We start from the raw sequence: 20,493 nt of genomic DNA, 5'->3' as shown, positions 1-20,493 counted from the left end.
CAAAGTGAGTATTCAAACTTATCAGATATAGGAATTTTGTGAAATTATGCACCTTGAACGGTGCATCAGATCACCTCCCCCTCCCAGGTCTCCTTCCCCCTTCTAAGTGTAAAGCCATCATAAGTGATTTCCTTCACTGTTAGTAACTCTTCTAGGAAGTACCTGTTAGCTGGAGAAAAAGATTCCTGTTCTGCTGCATACTTCAATCATTTCCAATAAATACTCAGTCATTTTCAATAAATACTTCAATCATTTTCAATAAATACTCTTTCATAGACAAACATTTTTTATTATTGTACATTTAATGTCTTATTGCTTCAGTATAATTTTCTCTCTTATTATAAATTATCTAAAAAAGGCCATTTGTATCTTTTTACAGGTTTTCTTTCCATAAAGATACATTTACTTAAAAACAAAAATGAACTTATGACTTTTATTTTTGGGGGGAAAAATTTTTTTTCTTTATTTCCCCTTCATTTACAAATAGCTTAGAACTAGAATCACCTATTTAATCTGAAACTTAAAATTTTTACCTTCTGGTCATTTTTTTTTTATTTGTTTGTTTGTTGGTACACAGCAACAAATATTTGTTACTGTCTGTGACTACTTTTGTACTATATATATGTATACCACTATATATATCTACTCATCTCTGTTCTTTATTTAATGTTTAAAATAAATATTAAATTTATCACAAATTTAAAAATTTGACTCTTTTAGGAAGATGCACCACGTTTATCTCCAGGGTTCCCCCAGAGCTGCTGTGCTCCAGCTGCAGAAGTGGGGCTCAGCTCTGTCTCTCCCCCACAGGTACAATCCAGTTACCAAGAACGTGACCGTGAAGAGCGAAGGTGCTGTTCAGGTCAACTTCACACTTGTTCGATCGTCACCAGATTCAAACATTGAATCAAAGAAAGGAAAGGGAGACAGGACCAACACTGAGGATGCCAGTGATCCAACTACCAAAGAGTTTGAAACTTTAATTAAAGACCTTTCAGCTGAGAATGGTTTGGAAAACCTCATGTTACGCTCCTCCTCAAATCTGGCCCTTTATCGATACCACTCATACAAAGATTTATCAGAGTTTTTAAGAGGACTTGTGATGAACTACCCACATATTACAAATCTTACTAAGTAAGTGTCATCTTACTGCTTTGCTTTTTCTTTCCCTTTTTTTTTTTTTAAGAAGTTACATTCAGCATAGACTATGTTGAATGGTTCCTATAATTTATTTGGAAGCTGAATATACAGAGTTAGAGTTCACTTATTTTGAAACATATTTGCTTGGAGAGCTTTCTAACAATGAATCTTGGAACTTTGATGAGAACATTGGAAGAGAACTACTACTTAGATTATCAATGTATGTCTTGTGCCTCCAGGAAATGTGACATTACTCTTTCTAATGATTGCTTTGACTGATTTCAGACCCCTTTTCACTTCTTAGCTGCAGATTTATTTTCCGACTACTTATTACTTAGTGTGTTTTATTTTGCTGGAGTAAGGGGCAAATTTGGAACTGTGAGCTCACCTGCAGGGATCATTCTTTTTCCAAATTAGAAAATGAAGCCTGGTTGCTATCATTTTCTGTACTCTAGTCCAATGACTTTAAGCCAGTATACTGCAAGAATTTTTAAAACATGCAGTTCTTGACTATTTATTCAGGGTACTGACCTCTTTTCCCTCAGATTGTCAAAAAAAGAAGTAATAGCCAACACAACAATAGCCATCGGGTGTGAATGAATCAAAATTATACCTTTTTTTGTCAGATTGGCAAAAAATACAATATATTTTGTGTGTGCTGTGGGATGGAAAAGGTTGAAAATCGCTACTCTAGTCAATCTATTCACAGTTGAACTGTTGCTGTTCCCACTTAAGGACATATGTGATTGACTGATGATCTAAAAAAATACGCAATACTGGCTTATGTGAAACTGATGGCTGAGACAGCATTTACCTTCCCTTTCTAGAGTTTCTCTATTTCACTTCCACTGTTTCATTATAAATCTTCTGTAGCTCTTGTTACAGTTACTCCAAAATTATTTCCTTGATTTGTTGATTTTCATTATTTGCCTGTTGGCCTTTACTTGACATGTTGCCCTGTGCTTACAGTTCCCTGCTTACATGCCTAATGAATATTATCTAGCTCTTTACTTTGTTTTTCTTCATCGGTTCTTTTAATTTTACCAGAAAATTTAGTTTCTCAAATACTGGTTGATAATGTCCATAGATGCAAAGAATGATATTTACTTTTGCAATATCCATTATCTCTCTTTTTCAACTGATTTTTGAATACTGCCCAGTATTTAATATTGTCATCTTAGATCCATATAGGGATCTATTGTTTTATTATTGTTTTAAAATTAAAAAATGAGAACTTATTTTGCTCTCCATTTACTTAGTCATTTAAGTTGTGTGTTTTTTAACCTTCCAATTCAATAGAACTTTTTAGTTAAATATTTCCCCCCAAATATGCAACACCTGTCAATGGCGGGCCACGTAGGTGATCCACCAATGGTGCTAAGTACCATTGAATAGCATTTCCAGAAAGCAATAATTTTCCTATTCTAGTAATCCTTCTCAATTTAATGTGAATATATTTCTCTTTCTCACTAAATCTCCCATTATTCCAAAGAAAGCAGGCCTTAATATCAGAACTCTTGGGCAAGCAGAGCATTTTAAATCATTTTTACTGTGGTACCAGTATTACATTTATAGTAAAGTAATTTAGTTTTTAAAAGATTCTCTACATTTGTATATATTTATATTTTTCTAAGTGAGTTGGTTGAAAAGAGATATGCTAATTAAATATTAGTGTAGATTGTAGAGGATAGAACAAGTATTATGAAAATGACTGGATTTGGAGGTATGCCAAGCTAAATCATAATCTTTGTTACTTCTCTTTGGTAAAAAGAAAACAAATTAAAAAACCCCAAAACCTTTATTATTGAAAGAATTACACATGTTCCCTTTTTTCCATCATTGACCCCATCTAGCCCACGCTAGGCCTTCACCACTCTATTGTCTGTGTCCATGGGTTATGAATATATGCATATAAGTTCTTTAGTTGATCTCTTCCCACCCACCAGCCCCCTCCTTCCTTCTGAGACTCAACAGTCTGTCCCATGCTTCTATGTCTCTGGATCTATTTTGTTCATTAGATTCCACATATGAGTGAGATTATGTGAGATTTGTCTTTCTCTGACTGACTTAGCCTCTGAGACAGCATGGAGGGTCCTGGGGAGTATTATGCTAAGTGAAATAAAACTAATTTTCTTCAAGTCTTCTGGCACAATGACTTATTTTTTTAAAAACTTGTTTTGTTTTCATTTTTTGTTTAAAAATTTTTTATGTTAGCATTAATATTATATAATGCTTGATTACTTGATGAATTTTTGTTTCTTGGTTTTTGAAAGTTTGGGACAGAGTGCTGAATATCGTCAGATTTGGTCTCTTGAAATATCCAATAAGCCCAATGTATCTGAGCCTGAAGAACCAAAGATTCGTTTTGTTGCTGGTATCCATGGAAATGCTCCAGTTGGAACTGAATTGCTTTTGGCTCTGGCAGAATTTCTCTGCCTAAACTACAAAAGGAACCCTGCTGTTACCCAAGTAAGAGAATAGCCTGTTTTGATGTTTTAAAAGGGAAAAGCTCAGTGGTAAACATTGATATCGAGGCATCATTTTGAGCTACAGGTCAGAATTATCTGGCAAGTTCAAGAAAATATACGCATAGTCAGAGACCTGTGGTGAAGCTAAAGCATGTGTACTTTAGATTAATATCTCCCCAGAGGAGAGATTTAAGAACCAATTAATTAAAGGGTCTCATGTATTTTCAACCTATAGACTATTTTAACAGAATAAATAAATCAAGGATTAGAAATATATGGGATCAAGTATATCAGAAATTAGTTCATGCCATAGATATAGCTATCGATGCCTGTAAATTATCTGGAGAAGGAATTATTGTGGGTAAGACAAATAACTACTACTTTTATTTATTTATTTATTTTTACATACTGATTTCAACTCTTTTGTCTCATTGTTTCCAGACATACATTACCATTTGGCATATTATAGATATCAGTTTTTCATTTGGAAAATACAGCCTTACTATTATTATTGATTTAAACCAGCAGTTATCAAACTTTTTCTATAAAGGGCCAATTGGTATAAATTTCAGGCTTTGTGGGACAAATGCTCTGTTACAATTACTCAGCTTGACAATTGAAGCACAAATAGTGCTATGACCTGGGCATGACTATGTACCAATAAAAATTTTATTTATAATAGCAAATAAAATGCTGGATTTAACCTGCAAACAGTGATCTCTGATTCTTGTTGTAAATCATCAGTTCTATGGTAGTTTTTTTGTTGTTGTTTTTAATGTTGTTGAAGCAAGAAATTATTTTTATTTTTTAGTTCTGCCATTTAAATCTGTGTTTAAATCAAACAATAAAGATTTTCTGTTTGAGTAATGATAGGTAGGTACCTTTTGATTCCACATATAGCTAATAAATTCATTGACTTCTGTTTCTATTTTAGTTGGTTGACAGGACTAGAATTGTGATTGTCCCTTCTCTAAATCCAGATGGGCGAGAGAGAGCACAAGAGAAAGACTGTACTTCAAAGATAGGACAAGCAAATGCTCGTGGCAAAGATCTGGATACAGACTTTACAAGTAAGACTGATTTTTAGGCTGTTAAAGTTCTTTGCAGATAATTCTTTTTGTTTTGCTGGTGGATCAGTTGATCCTATTTTGCATATGAGATAGTAGATATAAGGTATAAATACATCTACATATCTTTTCCAATTTTTCTCCTTTATATTTTGTAAAAGTAATTCAAATTTTTTCTTAGAAATTAATAATATGGGGGGTGGGTTTCATCACTAGTCATACAGAGATGTTAATTATATCTCTTTGCTCTCCCACATTCGTGTGTGCACAGATACACACACACACACACACATGCGCATGAAGTGTGTATGTTGGTTTTGGAGGGGCCTGTTTCTTATTTAGGTAGGGTCATCTTTTATACATATTGTTCTGCAATAGTTTTTATTGGATATATCCATTTTATTGGCATATTTCCATTTCAGTATTTAGATCTTTAACATTCTTACTAATGGCATCTTAGTATGGTACTGATGTGTGGCAATACTCTGTTCCATTCAACCAAACATTAGGCATTTAGTTTCGTTATAATTCTTTGACTGTGTAAACAATGCTGCAAAAACACTCTGCTTTCTGAAAATCTTATTTTCCTTCAAAGATTAGTATGTATTTATTTATTCATTTATTTATTCACTTTTAATCCTCACACAAGGATATGCTTTTATTGATTTTAGAAAGAGAGGAAAGAAGAGAGAGAGAGAGAGAAAGAGAGAGAGAGTGTGTTGATGTTAGAGAGAAACATAGATTGATTGCCTCCTGTATGCGCCCCAACCAGAAATCAAACCCACAAGCTTTTGGTGCACAGGACAATGCTCCAACCTAACTGAGCCACCTGGCAGGGACTTCCTAAATTATTTTTTAAAGAAGGATATGTTCTTCCCTTTTTGTTTTCAGTACGAATTTTCTTAAACTCGCTTAGAGTCATTAATCTTTACACAGTTATCTTGCAGTATGTAAACTCAAAATAACCTACCTTTTAAATGTATCTTCCTCGCTTGAAATAGTGGCTTATGAGGTAATACAGTGTTTACCACAGATTTCATGTTAGCCTTCTGATTGTGTTCAAGTACAGAACATTTTCTTAACTACTCATACTACATTTTTAAAACTTACTGAATATTTTACCTTTTACTGTTTTAGATAATGCTTCCCAGCCTGAGACTAAAGCCATCATTGAAAATTTGATTCAAAAACAGGACTTCAGTCTTTCTGTAGCCTTAGATGGTGGTTCAGTTCTGGTCACATATCCATATGATAAGCCAGTACAAACAGGTATGTAGAATGTCACTTTACATATATACTGTTTGAACTTTTGTAGGAAATTCTAATTAAGTAATGTCCCTTCTAATTTTTTTTAAAATGGTGAGCATTTGAGCATACTCCCTGAGCAAATAACCAGCCTGTTATGATTGTGTATATATCAACAGTTCAAATAGTTCCTTGTAAGAGAAAAGTCAGATCTGACGATGGCCTAATTTTGTTGAGTGTAGCCATCTTGTCACATCTGTTCAGTGTAGTCCACAAGCATTTATTGGGCAATTATTATGTCTGTAACACTGAGAATATAAAAGTGAATAGGACACAATGCCTGCCTCAAGAAACTCATATGTAACCAAATATTAACAATACAGAATTGCCCTTCCCTGTTTTAAACCTTGATTGACTACTTGTACCTTATGGTGTATTAAACAGTGGCTTCTTTGGGGCCATTGTATATGGAGGTAGTTTGTTTCATTTTCAATGCAGCTTACAAGGAAATAGTATTATTAGGCCACAGTTGCCCGAAAATGTGTAAAACATACCAAACATGCCATTATTTTGGTAGTATAGCCTGTTTGCTAACCTAACCATTAATACCTTTGAATGTAAGGAAGATGTATGCCTTTTCAGTTAGATTATTCTGGGTTAAATAGAACAACATGATTAATTCTAATAACTCCTCAATAAACTTCAGTGGAGTGCAAGGAAGAGAGAAAGATGACTTGTATCCATGACGTTGAACCTGGAGAGAACCCTTTTGGATTTTTCCTCTGACTTCTGAATTTTTTCTTTGTAGTGGAAAACAAAGAGACTCTGAAGCATTTGGCATCACTTTATGCAAATAATCATCCATCAATGCACTTAGGTCAGCCCAGTTGCCCAAATAAGTCAGGTAGGTATTTTCGCTACCCCTTGTTATTGTTGCTGCTTTGGGCAAGGGAAGGAGTCTTGCCTTATGGTTTTGCTGATCCTACATCTCTTAATGCTTTTATAGATGAGAATATTCCAGGAGGAATAATGCGTGGAGCAGAATGGCACAGCCACCTGGGCAGCATGAAGGTATGCTTTCTAGAATATAGTGAGAATGGAATTATAAATATTATCCAGTGACTGTTCTGATGTAAGCAAAATGAATGACATCTGCTTCATGGGTTTCTTGACATGATAACTTTCAATTTAATCTGTAACAGCACTTGTGGGTGTTTTCTTTTTTCTTTTTTTTTTTTTTTGCCATTTTTTATTATTTTTAATTGTACAATTTAGTGACATTAATTATATTTACAATTTGTGCAACCATCACCAATCCAAACTATTTATTTCCACAACTTTTTTATTACCCCAGACAGAAGCTCCACACCCACTAAACAATAGCTCCTTGTTCCACCCAGCCCTTGTTAACCTCTAATGTACTTTCTATCTCTGTGTGTGCCCAGTCTAGATATTTTATGTAAGCGCAATATTTGTGTACAAGTGCAAATGATGCAATATTTGTCCTTTTGTGTCTAGCTTTTTTCACTTAACATAATGTTTATTTTATAGTATGTATCAGTACTCCATTCTTTTTTATAGCTGATAATGTTCTACTTATGTACATACCACAATTTGTTTATCATTTCATCTATTGATGAATACTTGAGTTGTTCCACCTTTTGGCTCTTGAGAATAATGTATAAAGGGCATTTGTGTACAAGTATCTGTTTGAACCCGTGTTTTTAATTCTTTTGGGTATATACCTGGAAGTGGAATTAGTGGTCAGATTCTAATTCTAAGTTTAACTTTTTGAAGAACTACCAAACTTTTTCATATCAAACTGTTTTACATTCCTACCTACAATGTAGAAAGATTCCAATTTATTCACATCCTTGCCAATACTTTTTATTTTCCACTTTTTAAATTATAGCCATTCTATTAAGTGTTAAGTATTATAGTACCTCATTATAATTTTGATTTGCTTTTATGAGATGATTTATGATGTTGAGCATCTTTTCATGTGCTTATTAGCCATGTTCATATCTTCTTTGGAGAATTTATTCAAGTCAATTGCCCATTTTAAAATTGGGTTGTCTTTTTGTTGTTGAATTATAAAAATTCTTTACATACTTAGGATATTAAACCCTTATCAGGTGTTTGATTTATTAATAGTTTGTCCCATTTGTAGGTTGTTGTTTTACTTTCTTGATAATGTTCTTTGATGCACAAAAGTTTTTAATTTTGATTGTCATATTTAACTATTTTTTGTTGTTGCTCATACTTTTGTTGTTATATCTAAGAATTCATTGCAAAATCTAAGGTCATGAACATTTACCCCTATGCTTTCTTCTAATGAGTTTTATGGATTAAGCTTTTATATTTGAGTTGAGTTGGTGGTGCTTTTTAGTATATGTGTGTTTTGTTGTTAATCCTCACCCAAGGATATTTTTTCCATTGCTTTTCAGAGAGAGTGGAAAAGAGGGAGGGAGAGGGAGAGAGAGACAAAGGAGAGAGAAAAACATTAATGTGAGAGAGATACATCGATTGGTCACCTCCTGCACATGTCCCAACTGGGACCGGAATCAAACCTGCAACCCAGGTACATGTCCTTGACCAGGAATCAGACCCCGACCCTTTGGTTCGAGGGCCAACGTTCTAATTGCTGAGGCACACCAGCCAGGGGGAGTTGGTTTTTGTGTATGATATGAAGTAAAAGTTCAATTTCATTTATTTGTATGTGGAAATCTAGTTGTTTGGGCACCATTTGTTGTAAATTCTATTCTTTCCCTATTGAATGGTCTTGGCACTCTTGTCAAAAATCAATTGACCATAGTTATATGGGCTTATTTCTGGACTCTCACATCTATTTCATTGGTCTGTATGTCTCTTCTTATGCCAGTATCACTGTTTTGATTATTGTAGCTTTATAGTAAGTTTTGAAATTAGGAAATGTGAGCACTCCAACTTTATTATTTTCCAAGATTTTTTTGGCTATTGAAAGCTGTTTATAATTCTCTTTGAATTTGAATATTGTCTTTTTCTGCACATAAAGGCTGTTGGAATTTTGTTAGAGGTTGTGTTGAATTTGTAGATCACTTTGGGTGACATCTCAACAGTATTGTCTTCTTATTCATGAACACAGTATGTCTTCTCATTTACTTAGGTGTTCTTTAATTTCTTTCTGACAGAATTTTAATTGGTTGTCCATCCACTTCAAATTAGTCAGGAGTTGTTAGCTCAGTCATTATTTTCACACATGCAACCAGAGAATTTACTTCATAAATATGTTACAGAATTCATAACTACTAGTATGTTACAAATAGCTATGTTACAGAATTAATCCATTTGATCTAGAAGAGAGCAACACTCAATGTGCCATGAGACGTTAAAGACAGAAAAGATTACACCTAGTCAGAGATGTAGCCTTGTCTTCATAGAGGACATGGCATTGGGTGCAGAGAAGTCAATCAGCAGGACATTTTAGAAAGAGGAAGCAGTATGGGCAGAGGTCAATAGCAATCTAGTTTAGTTAGAATGTGGGGTACCATAGAGAGCAGTGGAAGGCAAGGATGGAAAGAAAGTTTGGGGATTTGAATGCTTTGTTTTTGTAAGGAATGGGAAGCCACTGAAAGTTTTAAGCAGCTATATAATGACATGATCTAAACTGTTCTATGGAAAAAGTAATCTCTTAGCAGTAGGTAGTTTGGAGGAAGAGAGATTGTGGTACACGGAAACTGGTTTAGAATAGCTTAGACCAGCGTTTTTCAACCGCTGTTCCGTGCCGCGAGATGTTGCCTGGTATGCCGTAGGTGCAGACAAGACAAGAATTTTATAATTTTTCACTATTTTGTTTACTTAATATTTCATAATAAAGTAATTATAAAATACTTTCTTTGTGTTTATTTGATTCCTATTCAAGAGAATTACTTTATATATAGTCAATATAGGCACAGAGTTAAATTTTTTAACATTTTCTAATGGTGGTGTGCCTCGTGATTTTTTTCATGAAACAAGTGTGCCTTTGCCCAAAAAAGGTTGAAAAACACTGGCTTAGACAAATAAGAATAAAAGCCTAGATTGGGGCAGTGGCAGCGTAGCTGGAGTCACAAGATTAAATTTCAAAGATATTGAGGTAGAAGTGACAGGATTTAGCAAATTATGGATGATAGCAAGACATTGAAGTCAGAGCCAAGATTTCATGTCTGTGAGAAAATGAGTTAATACTATTAACTGGATTACAAAAAGGAACAGGTTTGGGGGAAAGGTGGTAAGTTGGGTTTTGGAGCCTGTTCACACAAGCAGAATAATTGCTTTATTGTAAGCAGTGGCTTGAGACTGCAGGTTAAAAGTATCGGAGGACAAGTGTTAGTGCTTCTACCTCCAGAGTCCAAGAACAGCAGTGAAGTTCTAGGGTTTAGAAGGAAGCTAGCCGATTGCATGTACTTATTCCTTCGTTTATTCAGCAAACCCTGATGCACCTCTTTCCAGTCACTAAGCAGCACTAGACACACAAAAGTGAATTAGACATAGTCCCTGGTCTCAGTGGCCCTCTTAGCAGCAGCCATGTTTGTGACTGATTATGATACTGAGTGATTTATTTATATTTGCTATAAAATACTTTACAGATTCTTTGTTTACATCACCTGGGTTTTCTTTTTATTCCATGTATTCCATTTGTTGCACTACAAAGCTTCACTCTTACTTTTACTTATTAATTTTCTTACATTTACTTTTGAATTTTATATTCCAGGATTATAGTGTCACCTATGGCCACTGCCCGGAAATCACAGTGTACACAAGCTGCTGCTACTTCCCTAGCGCAGCACAGCTCCCTTCCTTGTGGGCAGAAAATAAAAAATCTCTTCTTAGCATGTTGGTGGAGGTGAGTCTTCCCCTTTTAACCAGAAGCACACTTCCAGGAATATGTTCAATGAAAAGCTTTATCAAAACATTTTCTTAATCCTTTATCAGAGTTTATATTATTTATTTTAAATGTAGATAGAAAGGAAACTGTTCGATTTCTATTGCCTGAATAGGTGCCAAGAGTTCACATATTTGGAATCTGCTGTGATTTAAGTGATTTAACCCTGTGAGATGTTGCAGTTTCTTTCACTTGAATATCACACAGAGATAGTGGACTATGGCGGAAAGTAAACAATTGAAGTCATCAGAAGATTTGGGTTCTAACACTTTCAGCTTTGACTCTACTAAAGTTCTCTTTTCCTTTATCTCTCTGCCTCTGCCTCTGCAGCAGTGAATGAGTAGCAAACAAGGTCAGAGTCAGTGGGGAAGGACAAATAAACCAGTCTTATGGGGGTTTGTTGTTTTGTTTGTTGTTTTTGTTATGTCTCAAACTCTTGCCTCCTAGACCATCTGGCATTGTGAAAACATAAATTTATATTTTAAATATTTTTCAGGTTCACAAGGGAGTTCATGGATTTGTTAAAGATAAGACTGGAAAACCAGTCTCTAATGCAGTCATTGTACTCAATGAAGGAATAAAGGTACACACCAAAGAGGGTGGCTACTTCCATGTCCTGTTGGCGCCAGGCGTCCATAACATCAATGCCATCGCAGATGGGTATCAGCAACAACATTCACAAGTAAGAGACTCAAATTGAGTAGTATCATGTAAATTCTTATTCTTAATAGTACTTCTATTTTATTCTGAAACTCTTATGAGAAAGCATGAGAGAAATAAATAAAAATGTGACCAATTCTTGATTCTGATACCTTGCTCTCTTTCTATCTTTTTGCAACAAAAGGGAAATTTTTATAGCATTTGTATACTTTAGATGACAATGAATCATTTCTTTGGTTTGCTATAATGTCCCTAGGGATACAATACAACCTGTAGTGAACTTTTTCCTAATTCTTGTACTTTATCTTCCCAGGTCTTTGTGCATCATGATGCAGCTAGTTCTGTGGTCATAGTCTTCGACACAGATAACCGGATATTTGGTTTGCCAAGGGAGCTTGTGGTGACTGTAGCAGGTAAACAAATGTAAATTTTTGGCAGTTGAAGTTAACACTAGTCCTGACATTTTGCGAATTGATCACCTCTATAATCACCTGAAGCTAATCACTTTTCTTTAATGTCTCTTTTTCTAACATGAATTTTCTGGAAAACGGTTCTCCCATGTTTTTTCATGGCTTGCTTCCTCACATTTTCAGGTCTATATTCAAATGTCATCTCCACAGAGCCCTTCCCTGATCACCCTGGCTAAAATAGTTCCCCTGCCACTATCTCCAACCCATGTGCTTCTATTATAGCACTTATCACTATCTGACTTTATATTATACTAGAGGCCCAGTGCATGGATTCATGCACCAGTGGGTATCCTCGGCTTGGCCGGCACCCTCTCACAATCTGGGACCCCTCAGGGGATATCGGATAGCCAGTTTTGGCCTGATCCCCGCAGGCCTGATCCAGACAGAAGGGAGCCCAATACCTGCAATCCCAATCCCCACAGGCCTCATCCAGACAGGAGGGAGCTGATCCTTACAGGCCTGATCCAGACAGGAGGGAGCCGATCCCTGCAGGCCTGATCCAGACAGGAGGGAGCCGATCCCTGCAGTCCCAATCCCCATAGGCCTCATCCAGACAGGAGGGAGCCGATCCCTGCAGGCCCGATCCAGACAGGAGGGAGCTGATCCCCACAGGCCTCATCCAGACAGGAGGGAGCCCAATCCTGTGCATTGAGTGTCTATCCCCTGGTGGTCAGTGTGCATCATAGTGACCAGTTGACCGGTCATTCAGTCACTTAATCTTTTATATTATATATAGTTAGTCATTTATTTGACTATAGTCAGTCTCTCTAAGGGTCTTAATGAAGAGTTGCTGACTCAATGAATGATTTGCTTTATATTAAGATCATATGCCCCTTGAACTATGATTTACGTTATTTCAGTTTTTCCATGATCTTGGAAGGAGGAAATATTTGTTTTCTTCAGGATTAATGTGTGCCATTGCTTAAATTACTAAAAGGTTAGAAAGAAAACAGTATGTGGTAAAAGATATGCTGGTATATCTTTTGACACAAAGAGCCTTGGTTCATTTTTAACTGCAACTTGAATTTAATGCAAAATAACCAAGTTAAAAACAAAACAAAAAAAACCCACATATTTTTATTGATTTCAGAGAGGAAGGGAGTGGGAAAGAAAGATAGAAACATCAATGATGAGAGAGAATCATTGACTGGCTGCCTTCTGCATACCCCCTACTGGGGTTCAAGTCCGCGACCCGGGCATGTGACCTTGACTGGAATTGAACTCGGGACCCTTCAGTGCACAGGTCCATGCTCTATCCACTGAGCCGAACCAGCTAGTGCTAATCAAGTTTTATTACAGAGTGTATGGGGAAAAGATCCCTAGTTGAAAAAGAGTGGTATATTGGAAACATGGTCAGATCATAGGGCCTGTTGTGGAGTGCTTAAAGTAGAGACATCTCAGCTTGAACCAGATAAAGTATGGATCACTTAGTAATTAGAAATACAGGAGTGAGGATTCAGCCACAACTTAAATCTGGCCCTACCACCCATTTGCTGTTATGAACTTAATTTAAATTATGATTTTATTAGCCATCCACCACTGCACCTGACCACTTCCCTGTTGGCTGGTGCATTCCAGTGGTGAGCTAAAACTGAACTCCAGCTTAGGAAACAGGGTTATTCTTCATGTGGATGACTCTGTGCCGAAAGCATGGGAACAATGAGGGGGGAAAAAATTATGATTTTATTATTACCTGTCATTAAGACTCTTATTCTGATAACCTTAAATCTTTTAAATAAATGAGGGGTTTCAATGAGATGAAAATTTACTGGAAAGGAAAAGAAGCCTTTGGTAATTTGCAGAATAGTGGACAGTTTGATTTCATTGTGGTGATAGGAAAATGCATATACATACACATGCATGAAGAAAAATCTGGAAAATTTCTACTACAGTTGTTAAAATGATCTTGAGATAATGGAAGTGTGGAGATATGGAGTTTGGGGTTTGGGTTTTTAGTATTTTTGCTATCTGTGTTTTTCTCATTTTGTATACTATCGATAAACTACTTTCTATAATATTAAAAGATTGTTTTTAAGTACATGGAATAAAAATAAAATATATGAATGGAATATTATTAAAAGTATTGTCTTAAGTAGCTATCTATATATATGAAAAGCCAGCAACCACAACGCCTTAACAACCAGTCTCTATAAACCAGCCTGATCAGGGAATGGGGCCAGCAGGCCAACCTCCTGAGGCCCCTCCCCTCAGCTGGCCCGCCCCTGATTGGACTCTCCCACCCAGATCAAGGGTGAGGCCAGCCAGTCAAATGCCACCCCACCCCTCCCACCTGGCCAGCCCCACCTCTGGTCCCCACCCCTAACCGCCATGTTCGCCCTCAGCCCTCCTCCCCGCTCAGCTCCTCCTCCCACTCAGCCCCTCCCTCCCACAGACCCTCCCCATGGCCTGCCCTACCCCCAGTCGGCCTCCCAACCCCAATCAGAGACAGGGGGGGGCTGTCCCAGCCCCAATTGCCAACAAGCTGTCCCAGCCCCAATCGCCTCATGAGGCTGGGTAGCTAGCCAGCCTCCCACCATCTCCTCCTCCCGACAGGCCCAGCCCCAATCTGCCCTGATTGGGGCAAGGCTGGCCAGACCCCACCTGTGCACAAATTCATGCACTTGGCCTCTAGTTTATTTATATCTTTAAAGGAGAACACCATTCACCTGGTGCTTTGTTTGACAGGTGCCACCATGTCTGCATTGATCCTAACAGCTTGCATTATTTGGTGCATCTGCTCAATCAAGTCTAACAGACACAAGGATGGCTTCCATCGGCTCAGGCAGCATCACGACGAATATGAAGATGAAATTCGCTTGATGTCAACCGGCTCCAAGAAGTCCCTCTTAAGCCATGAGTTCCAGGATGAAACGGACACTGAAGAGGAAACATTATATTCTAGTAAACATTGAAACACACACCTTGCATATCTCCCAGACTAAGAACCAAGCAAAATCACAGTTCCTTTTGGGAGACACTGCATTGAGAAGAGAGACTATCCTGCTTCTTCAAAGAGCTTTGGGAAGTTAACTTGCTAAATTTGTATTCTCTGTGAATTTGGCTGGCAGTTTTGAACTTCCTTAAAGTACTCCTACCTTTTCTTTAAAAAAAAAAAAAAAAATCTGCTTTCTATTTATGCAGCAGACATGGAACAGCCGCTTTATTTTTCTGTTTAATTTAAGATGAGCTGTTTGGAGCTTATGTTATAACTGCATAAAGCCAACTAGTGGATGTTGCATTTTGCACATCAGGTGTTTCCTAGTGGCTTTAGCTTTTTTTCTTTACTTTTTAAATGGCCAAAAGAATCCAGAAATATTAAGGCAGGGACAGCAGTCAGAATCTGACATAAAGCTTTAAAACTCACGTTTTCTCAACCTACTGAGGAGTACTTTTCTCTAGTTATTAAATAGCTGGAGTTACTCTTATTCAGGTTTGGTGGAGGCCGAGTGGATTTTTAAACATGTAACATTAGTAAAGGCATAAATGGACTTCTGTATTTGCTTTCTACCTGTTCCAAGACTAGATCAGAATTAGTGGCCTGTGCTCTTGGCAGGATTTCACTACCTCTCATGTAAGGTTTAGCAAACTTTTAAAGACACCCATTTTAAGGGAGAACTTGCTGACTTTGTTGTAAAAGATCTAAATGTCCATTTGAATGGAGCTAAGAGGGAGATCTATCAAAAGCTGAAACTCATGTTGCCTATCTTTTAACTTGGTAAAAACCCATAGGTGCTGCTGCTTTTATCTGTGAAATACTAGTTCTAGGAATGCCTACTTTGTTAAGATTCCCTAAATTTGAACCTTTTTCTATGTTGTACATTTACGGTTTTCAGATTACCCAGCAATCTACAAGATCTGAATTCTACAGAAAATGTCTGGAAGTGTGGAAGAAACCTACTTGGCACATTCTTAACCTACATTTGAATACAAAATATCTACACTTGCTCCAGCCCAAACCTACGCTCTGTAATTCCGTTATTGAAGTAGCGTGGCCAGTCTAATTCATATAGACCCCTGCAAGTGATTGGGTTCTTTATCCTAATGCTTCATTTGACAGTCTTTTTTTATTAACCAATTTTGTTAAAAGTTCATTTGAAAGCATTTAAATATGGCGCTCTCCATTAAAATAAAACAAAAGCTATGAACTGCTGTGTGATGTAACACTGTGGTGAAAAAGTATCATCTTCACTGCAGTTGGGTTATTGCAAAGACCTGAAAGATTTGCATTTTATTGTGTCTGTAATATGCTATTCAGTAGAAATAATGCTCTTTTTTTTTTTTAAGTGTGCATCTTACCAATGATCTAATAGTTTGAATGTTTTAATGGCCATGTTGCTGCTGAATTTGTACCAAATCAGGGGATCAAAAAACTTGCTCTCGTCTTTTTAAATTGTGTTCTGTATCCATTAATGTATCAGTCATCTCAAAACCTTCGTGTGGAGTGGTTTATCAAGTTATTCAACAACGTTTTGTGAGAAATGCACCCAAAATGGCTTTATAAAACACAAAGATTTGGTTCAGCAGGAATAATGAAGTCATGACACTTATTAATGAGTATCTGTGATAATTTTGCGTTGTTCCAGGTTAAGCCATTCTGGTATTAATCGTATTATTAACAACTTTAAATTGTGAGCCCTTGCCACCACATATGTAGAACAGTGTTTGTGGGATGTTAATATTTAATGAAATGTATATGATTTAATTTCTTCTCATAATAGCTTCACATTCTCCTTAAGAGGATGATGTGGTGGTATTGCTCTTTTCAGCTTGATTTTTAAGGCTTTTAAAGCCCAGAATGCCAACAAAGGGCCTATGAGTGGCCAGCTCTGCTTGAGACATTTCAGGAAGAAATTAAAGTCATTGTGATAGCCTTGACTTAATTAGGTCTACATTCAAGGATACCTTTTAAATTCATTTCTCTCCTGAATTAAACATGTCTTTAACTGTACATTACAGAGGCTAAAGTCCATGCCTTTTAAATGTGTAAATTTTTTTTTAGAAATAAACATACAAGTATTATTTTCATATTTTTTCCTGAAAAGAAAGCTAAGTTCTGCTATGAATCTTTAATCTTGGAATGAATTTCTAAATAATGAATTGTTCTGGAAAGCAAGGCTTTCAGCCTCTAATGACCTATTCACATGAATGTACAGGATCATGACTACTAAAACTGTTCTCTGCTCTGTTTTGTCTTTTATTTGTGGATCTGATCTGATTTTAGACCACATTAATTGCATAAGGCATTGAAGCCATATGGGATAGGCAATGCACTTTTCAGTGTTTCTCCTAGACTTCCTGTTTCTGTGGAGTCATGGAGGCAAGTAAGTATTATGATATTTGGCCGAGTCTGAGTTGTGCCTTTCTTTATTCACAAGGCTTTTCCCCCCTGATGATCAGTTTGTAAACCTTCTTCCCTCCCAACTCCTTAATAAAAACAAAGTGATTGAGTAGGTAATGTTCAAAGTGTCTGCCTGTATAAATGTATTGGTTATGCAGTTCATTAAGATGAACTTAAATTAATTTCAGGAGGAAAGACCTTTGGTTTTGATGTATTTTGGTGAACATCTGGATAGAAATTGGAATCCCATCCAGTTGAGGAATGCTTGCAATTCTCAACGGAGGGAATTTGCTTTGTGACTTTGTCACCCTCCAGAAAGAAAACATAGTGTATAGTTGGTCCAGTGTGATTGACTGGTTTACCTTTGGTAACTCACCTGAATGGGATTTGCAGAATTAATGACTATTGACAAATAAATAAAAGGTAGTGTTTTGCCTGAGCTTATTTTGTTTCTGAGCTAACACCAAGTTACTCAGTAACCGTGTCCTATTCTTTCATTTTCATTTATTCTTAGCAGTAGTATTCTTATTGTCAGAAATTCACTTGTACCAGGTTTTGTCCCTGCTATATTAAAAGCTTGACTGTGAATGCTATACTTAGTGCCCTATGTTATGGTTCTCTGGTGAAATTGTTTTTAACAGAAGGAAATTTATTATTATAAAAATGTTCTGGGTTGGATGTTCAATTATTTTCTATCTAGCAACTTTTTGATAACTCTCTGGGTTTCTGATTTGTTTCAATTAAAGCTGATTCTTGGGGGTGGGAGGTGTGTGTGTGTGATTAGGTTCCTTGACTAATGTCAACTGAACTTAGATTTATAATTTATGAAGAAATAGCCCCCAACTCCCATTTCTTCTGTGTTTAGCAATAATTAAGACTCCACTTGACTTTCAGAATATCATCCTTGTTTGATTTTGTTTTGACAGAATATATTATGACATTTGAAAGTAGGCTACCATTTTGAGGCCATTGGACATAAATTATGTAATAAGTATGATTATTTTTATAAATGGCATAACGTGAATATACTAACTGCATTCTGTGCTGGCCATGCTGCAAATTTTATGGAGGTATGACATGGTATTTTTTTATGTTTAGATTAAAAATCAGTTTTTCACCTCTCCATTTTTTTTCAGTGACATTCCCAGCTCCAGAAAAATCTATAGCTATTGATATGAGGTGCCTAACACTCATCCATCTCAAGTGCTTCAGTCTTTGTTTATTTCATGCACTGTGCCTTCAAAACAAAAATTTTAAAAGGGATTTTAAACAAAGTTGAATCGTAGTTTTAAAAAGTCAATTTGTGTAATTTATGTGAAATTTAACTGTAATGAGGTCCTTTCTGTTTTTTATATGTAAACAGATCTAATCCTGTATAAAAGTTATTTTATGATGTTTGTCTTTGTGTTTTGTCTCATAATCTCTTCTCAAAAGCAATAGGCCAGAAAGAGTTAATGTTTCAGTTTGAAAGTTTATACTTAGTTTTTCTACCTATACTAGGGGGGAAATAGTACTAGGCCAGAAATACAGGAGAGTTACCTGTATGTCCGCCTCAACTTGACTCATAAGAAAACCCATCTTTCTGAAATAATTACATCATATAGTAGCCACATTTCTCCTTTCTGTTTGTAGTTCAGCTCAATCATTCCACAATGAACACCAGAAAACTGGCCATTGAAAAGTTTGTGTACCCATTTTAAACTTGTTTGTTAAAAATGTGACCCTTTTTATAGAAGCGCTCAGTTAAATAACTTGCCCTGGCATTTCTCTGCATAGTGGCGATGAATTCATTTTGTTGATACTGCTGCTCTAATAAGAATTGGGAATGCAAAGTTATAGAAGAAATATGGGCCCTGCTGACAATCATAGTCCAAACCAGAAAAATAGAGAAGGAAATAAGCTATATTTCTGTAGGGAGTGGTTCTCTAAAAAGGGAGTCTGCTCTAGAAGGAGCGCACAGCGATTTGAGCATGGACTTTGGAGCTGAGTCAATCTATGATTGATTCGTGGTTCTGCTACTTGCTCTCTTGAGACTGTTTTGTAAAAGTTTCTTAACCATCTCTGTCTCAGTCTCTGTACTGGTTAAGGATTGTAATGGGAACTAAGTGAAATAATGTTAGCAAAGGGCTCAACATAACATTTTACTCAGAATTGAATGACTTGGTAACAGCATCATTTGTTGTTACTGATCCCTTTGAGAGAGTTATTTTATCAAATGAACAAGGTATGTATAACAGGTAGTCTTTCTTAATTTAGAAGAAATCTCTAGACATGAATATTAAAAGAAAAAAAAAACTGACATTTTTCCATTGTGTGATTCCATAGATTATCTAGCATGACAGTAAAGTTTATAAATTTGGGCCAAATGCTTTATATCCTATATAGCTAATATGCAAATCTACCAAATGGCAGAACAGCTGGTCACTATGATGTCCACTGACCACCAGGGAGCACACACTCAATGCAAGAGCTGCCCCCTGGTGGTTAATGTGCTTCCACAAGGGAGCACTGCTCAGTCAGAAGCCAGGCTCAAGGCTGGCAAGCACAGCAGTGGTGGTGGGAGCCTAAGCCGTCAAACGGACATCCCCAGAACGCTCCCGGACTGTGAGAGGGCACAGGCCAGGCTGAGGTTACCCTTTCTGCCCCAGTGCATGAATATCGTGCACTGGGCCTTTAACTTGTTTATAAATAAAATCAGATTGTATGTTTGCTTATTTGGTGAAAGCAGTCTTAACTGCTGCAAGAAGTCTGAACAGTGATGGTGTTTCTTTGTCCCCTACTGTTTGAAACATTTTCCTGAATTTTTGTCAGGAGTTTTCTCATAACTGAATCAAGACCCTTTTGATTTAGTATGTCAGGAACAGTAATCTGATTATGTTCAGTTTTCCAGATTTCTAGAAGCTGATTGTTTTCAGCCAACATGAATGCTCCATGCTAATACCTACTCAGTTATGAATAAACACCATCATGTAGATCTTCATCTCTTATTCTCACAGTTCAAATGCCAATGATTCCATGGTATTTATTGCATACCTCAAAGTCAATTACTAACCAAAATTTAAAAGCAAATCCGCATATAAAGCCCAATGTTAACTTTAATATTATAACTTCCACCTTACATTAATCAGTAGAATGTTAAAAGAAAGCATGTTATTTTGTTGGCATTTTGGCTGGAGTTAGATGGGATCTTACTTCTTATTGC

The 20,493-nt window shown here is 36.4% G+C and overlaps 1 protein-coding gene and 1 non-coding gene across 3 annotated transcripts in view; both read left to right on the top strand.

The window, feature by feature from the left end:
- CPD (carboxypeptidase D) overlaps window positions 1-18,688 on the top strand; it is a 58,900-nt gene extending 40,212 nt beyond the window's left edge. Inside the window, exons 12-22 of one of the 2 annotated variants that reach the window (XM_036408621.2) lie at window positions 811-1,134; window positions 3,414-3,609; window positions 4,543-4,678; window positions 5,813-5,944; window positions 6,729-6,824; window positions 6,927-6,991; window positions 10,653-10,784; window positions 11,320-11,505; window positions 11,797-11,896; window positions 14,639-14,854; window positions 15,787-18,688. In XM_036408621.2, coding sequence (XP_036264514.1) covers window positions 811-1,134; window positions 3,414-3,609; window positions 4,543-4,678; window positions 5,813-5,944; window positions 6,729-6,824; window positions 6,927-6,991; window positions 10,653-10,784; window positions 11,320-11,505; window positions 11,797-11,896; window positions 14,639-14,854; window positions 15,787-15,812 — 1,609 coding nt within the window. In that variant the 3' untranslated portion in view covers window positions 15,813-18,688. Of the gene's footprint in view, window positions 1-810; window positions 1,135-3,413; window positions 3,610-4,542; window positions 4,679-5,812; window positions 5,945-6,728; window positions 6,825-6,926; window positions 6,992-10,652; window positions 10,785-11,319; window positions 11,506-11,796; window positions 11,897-14,638 lie in introns of both variants that reach the window. The other variant, XM_036408622.2, reaches the window with a different exon arrangement.
- LOC118702623 lies at window positions 13,486-13,615 on the top strand. The gene has a single exon (XR_004982785.1). It is a non-coding gene; the product is annotated as a small nucleolar RNA SNORA65 (small nucleolar RNA).
- Window positions 18,689-20,493: the final 1,805 nt, after the last annotated feature.

This window comes from Pipistrellus kuhlii, unplaced genomic scaffold (assembly GCF_014108245.1).
Source record: "Pipistrellus kuhlii isolate mPipKuh1 unplaced genomic scaffold, mPipKuh1.p scaffold_m20_p_39, whole genome shotgun sequence".
In the NCBI taxonomy this organism is placed as follows: Eukaryota; Metazoa; Chordata; class Mammalia; order Chiroptera; family Vespertilionidae; genus Pipistrellus; species Pipistrellus kuhlii.
This window is presented reverse-complemented; position numbering and strand designations above follow the sequence as displayed.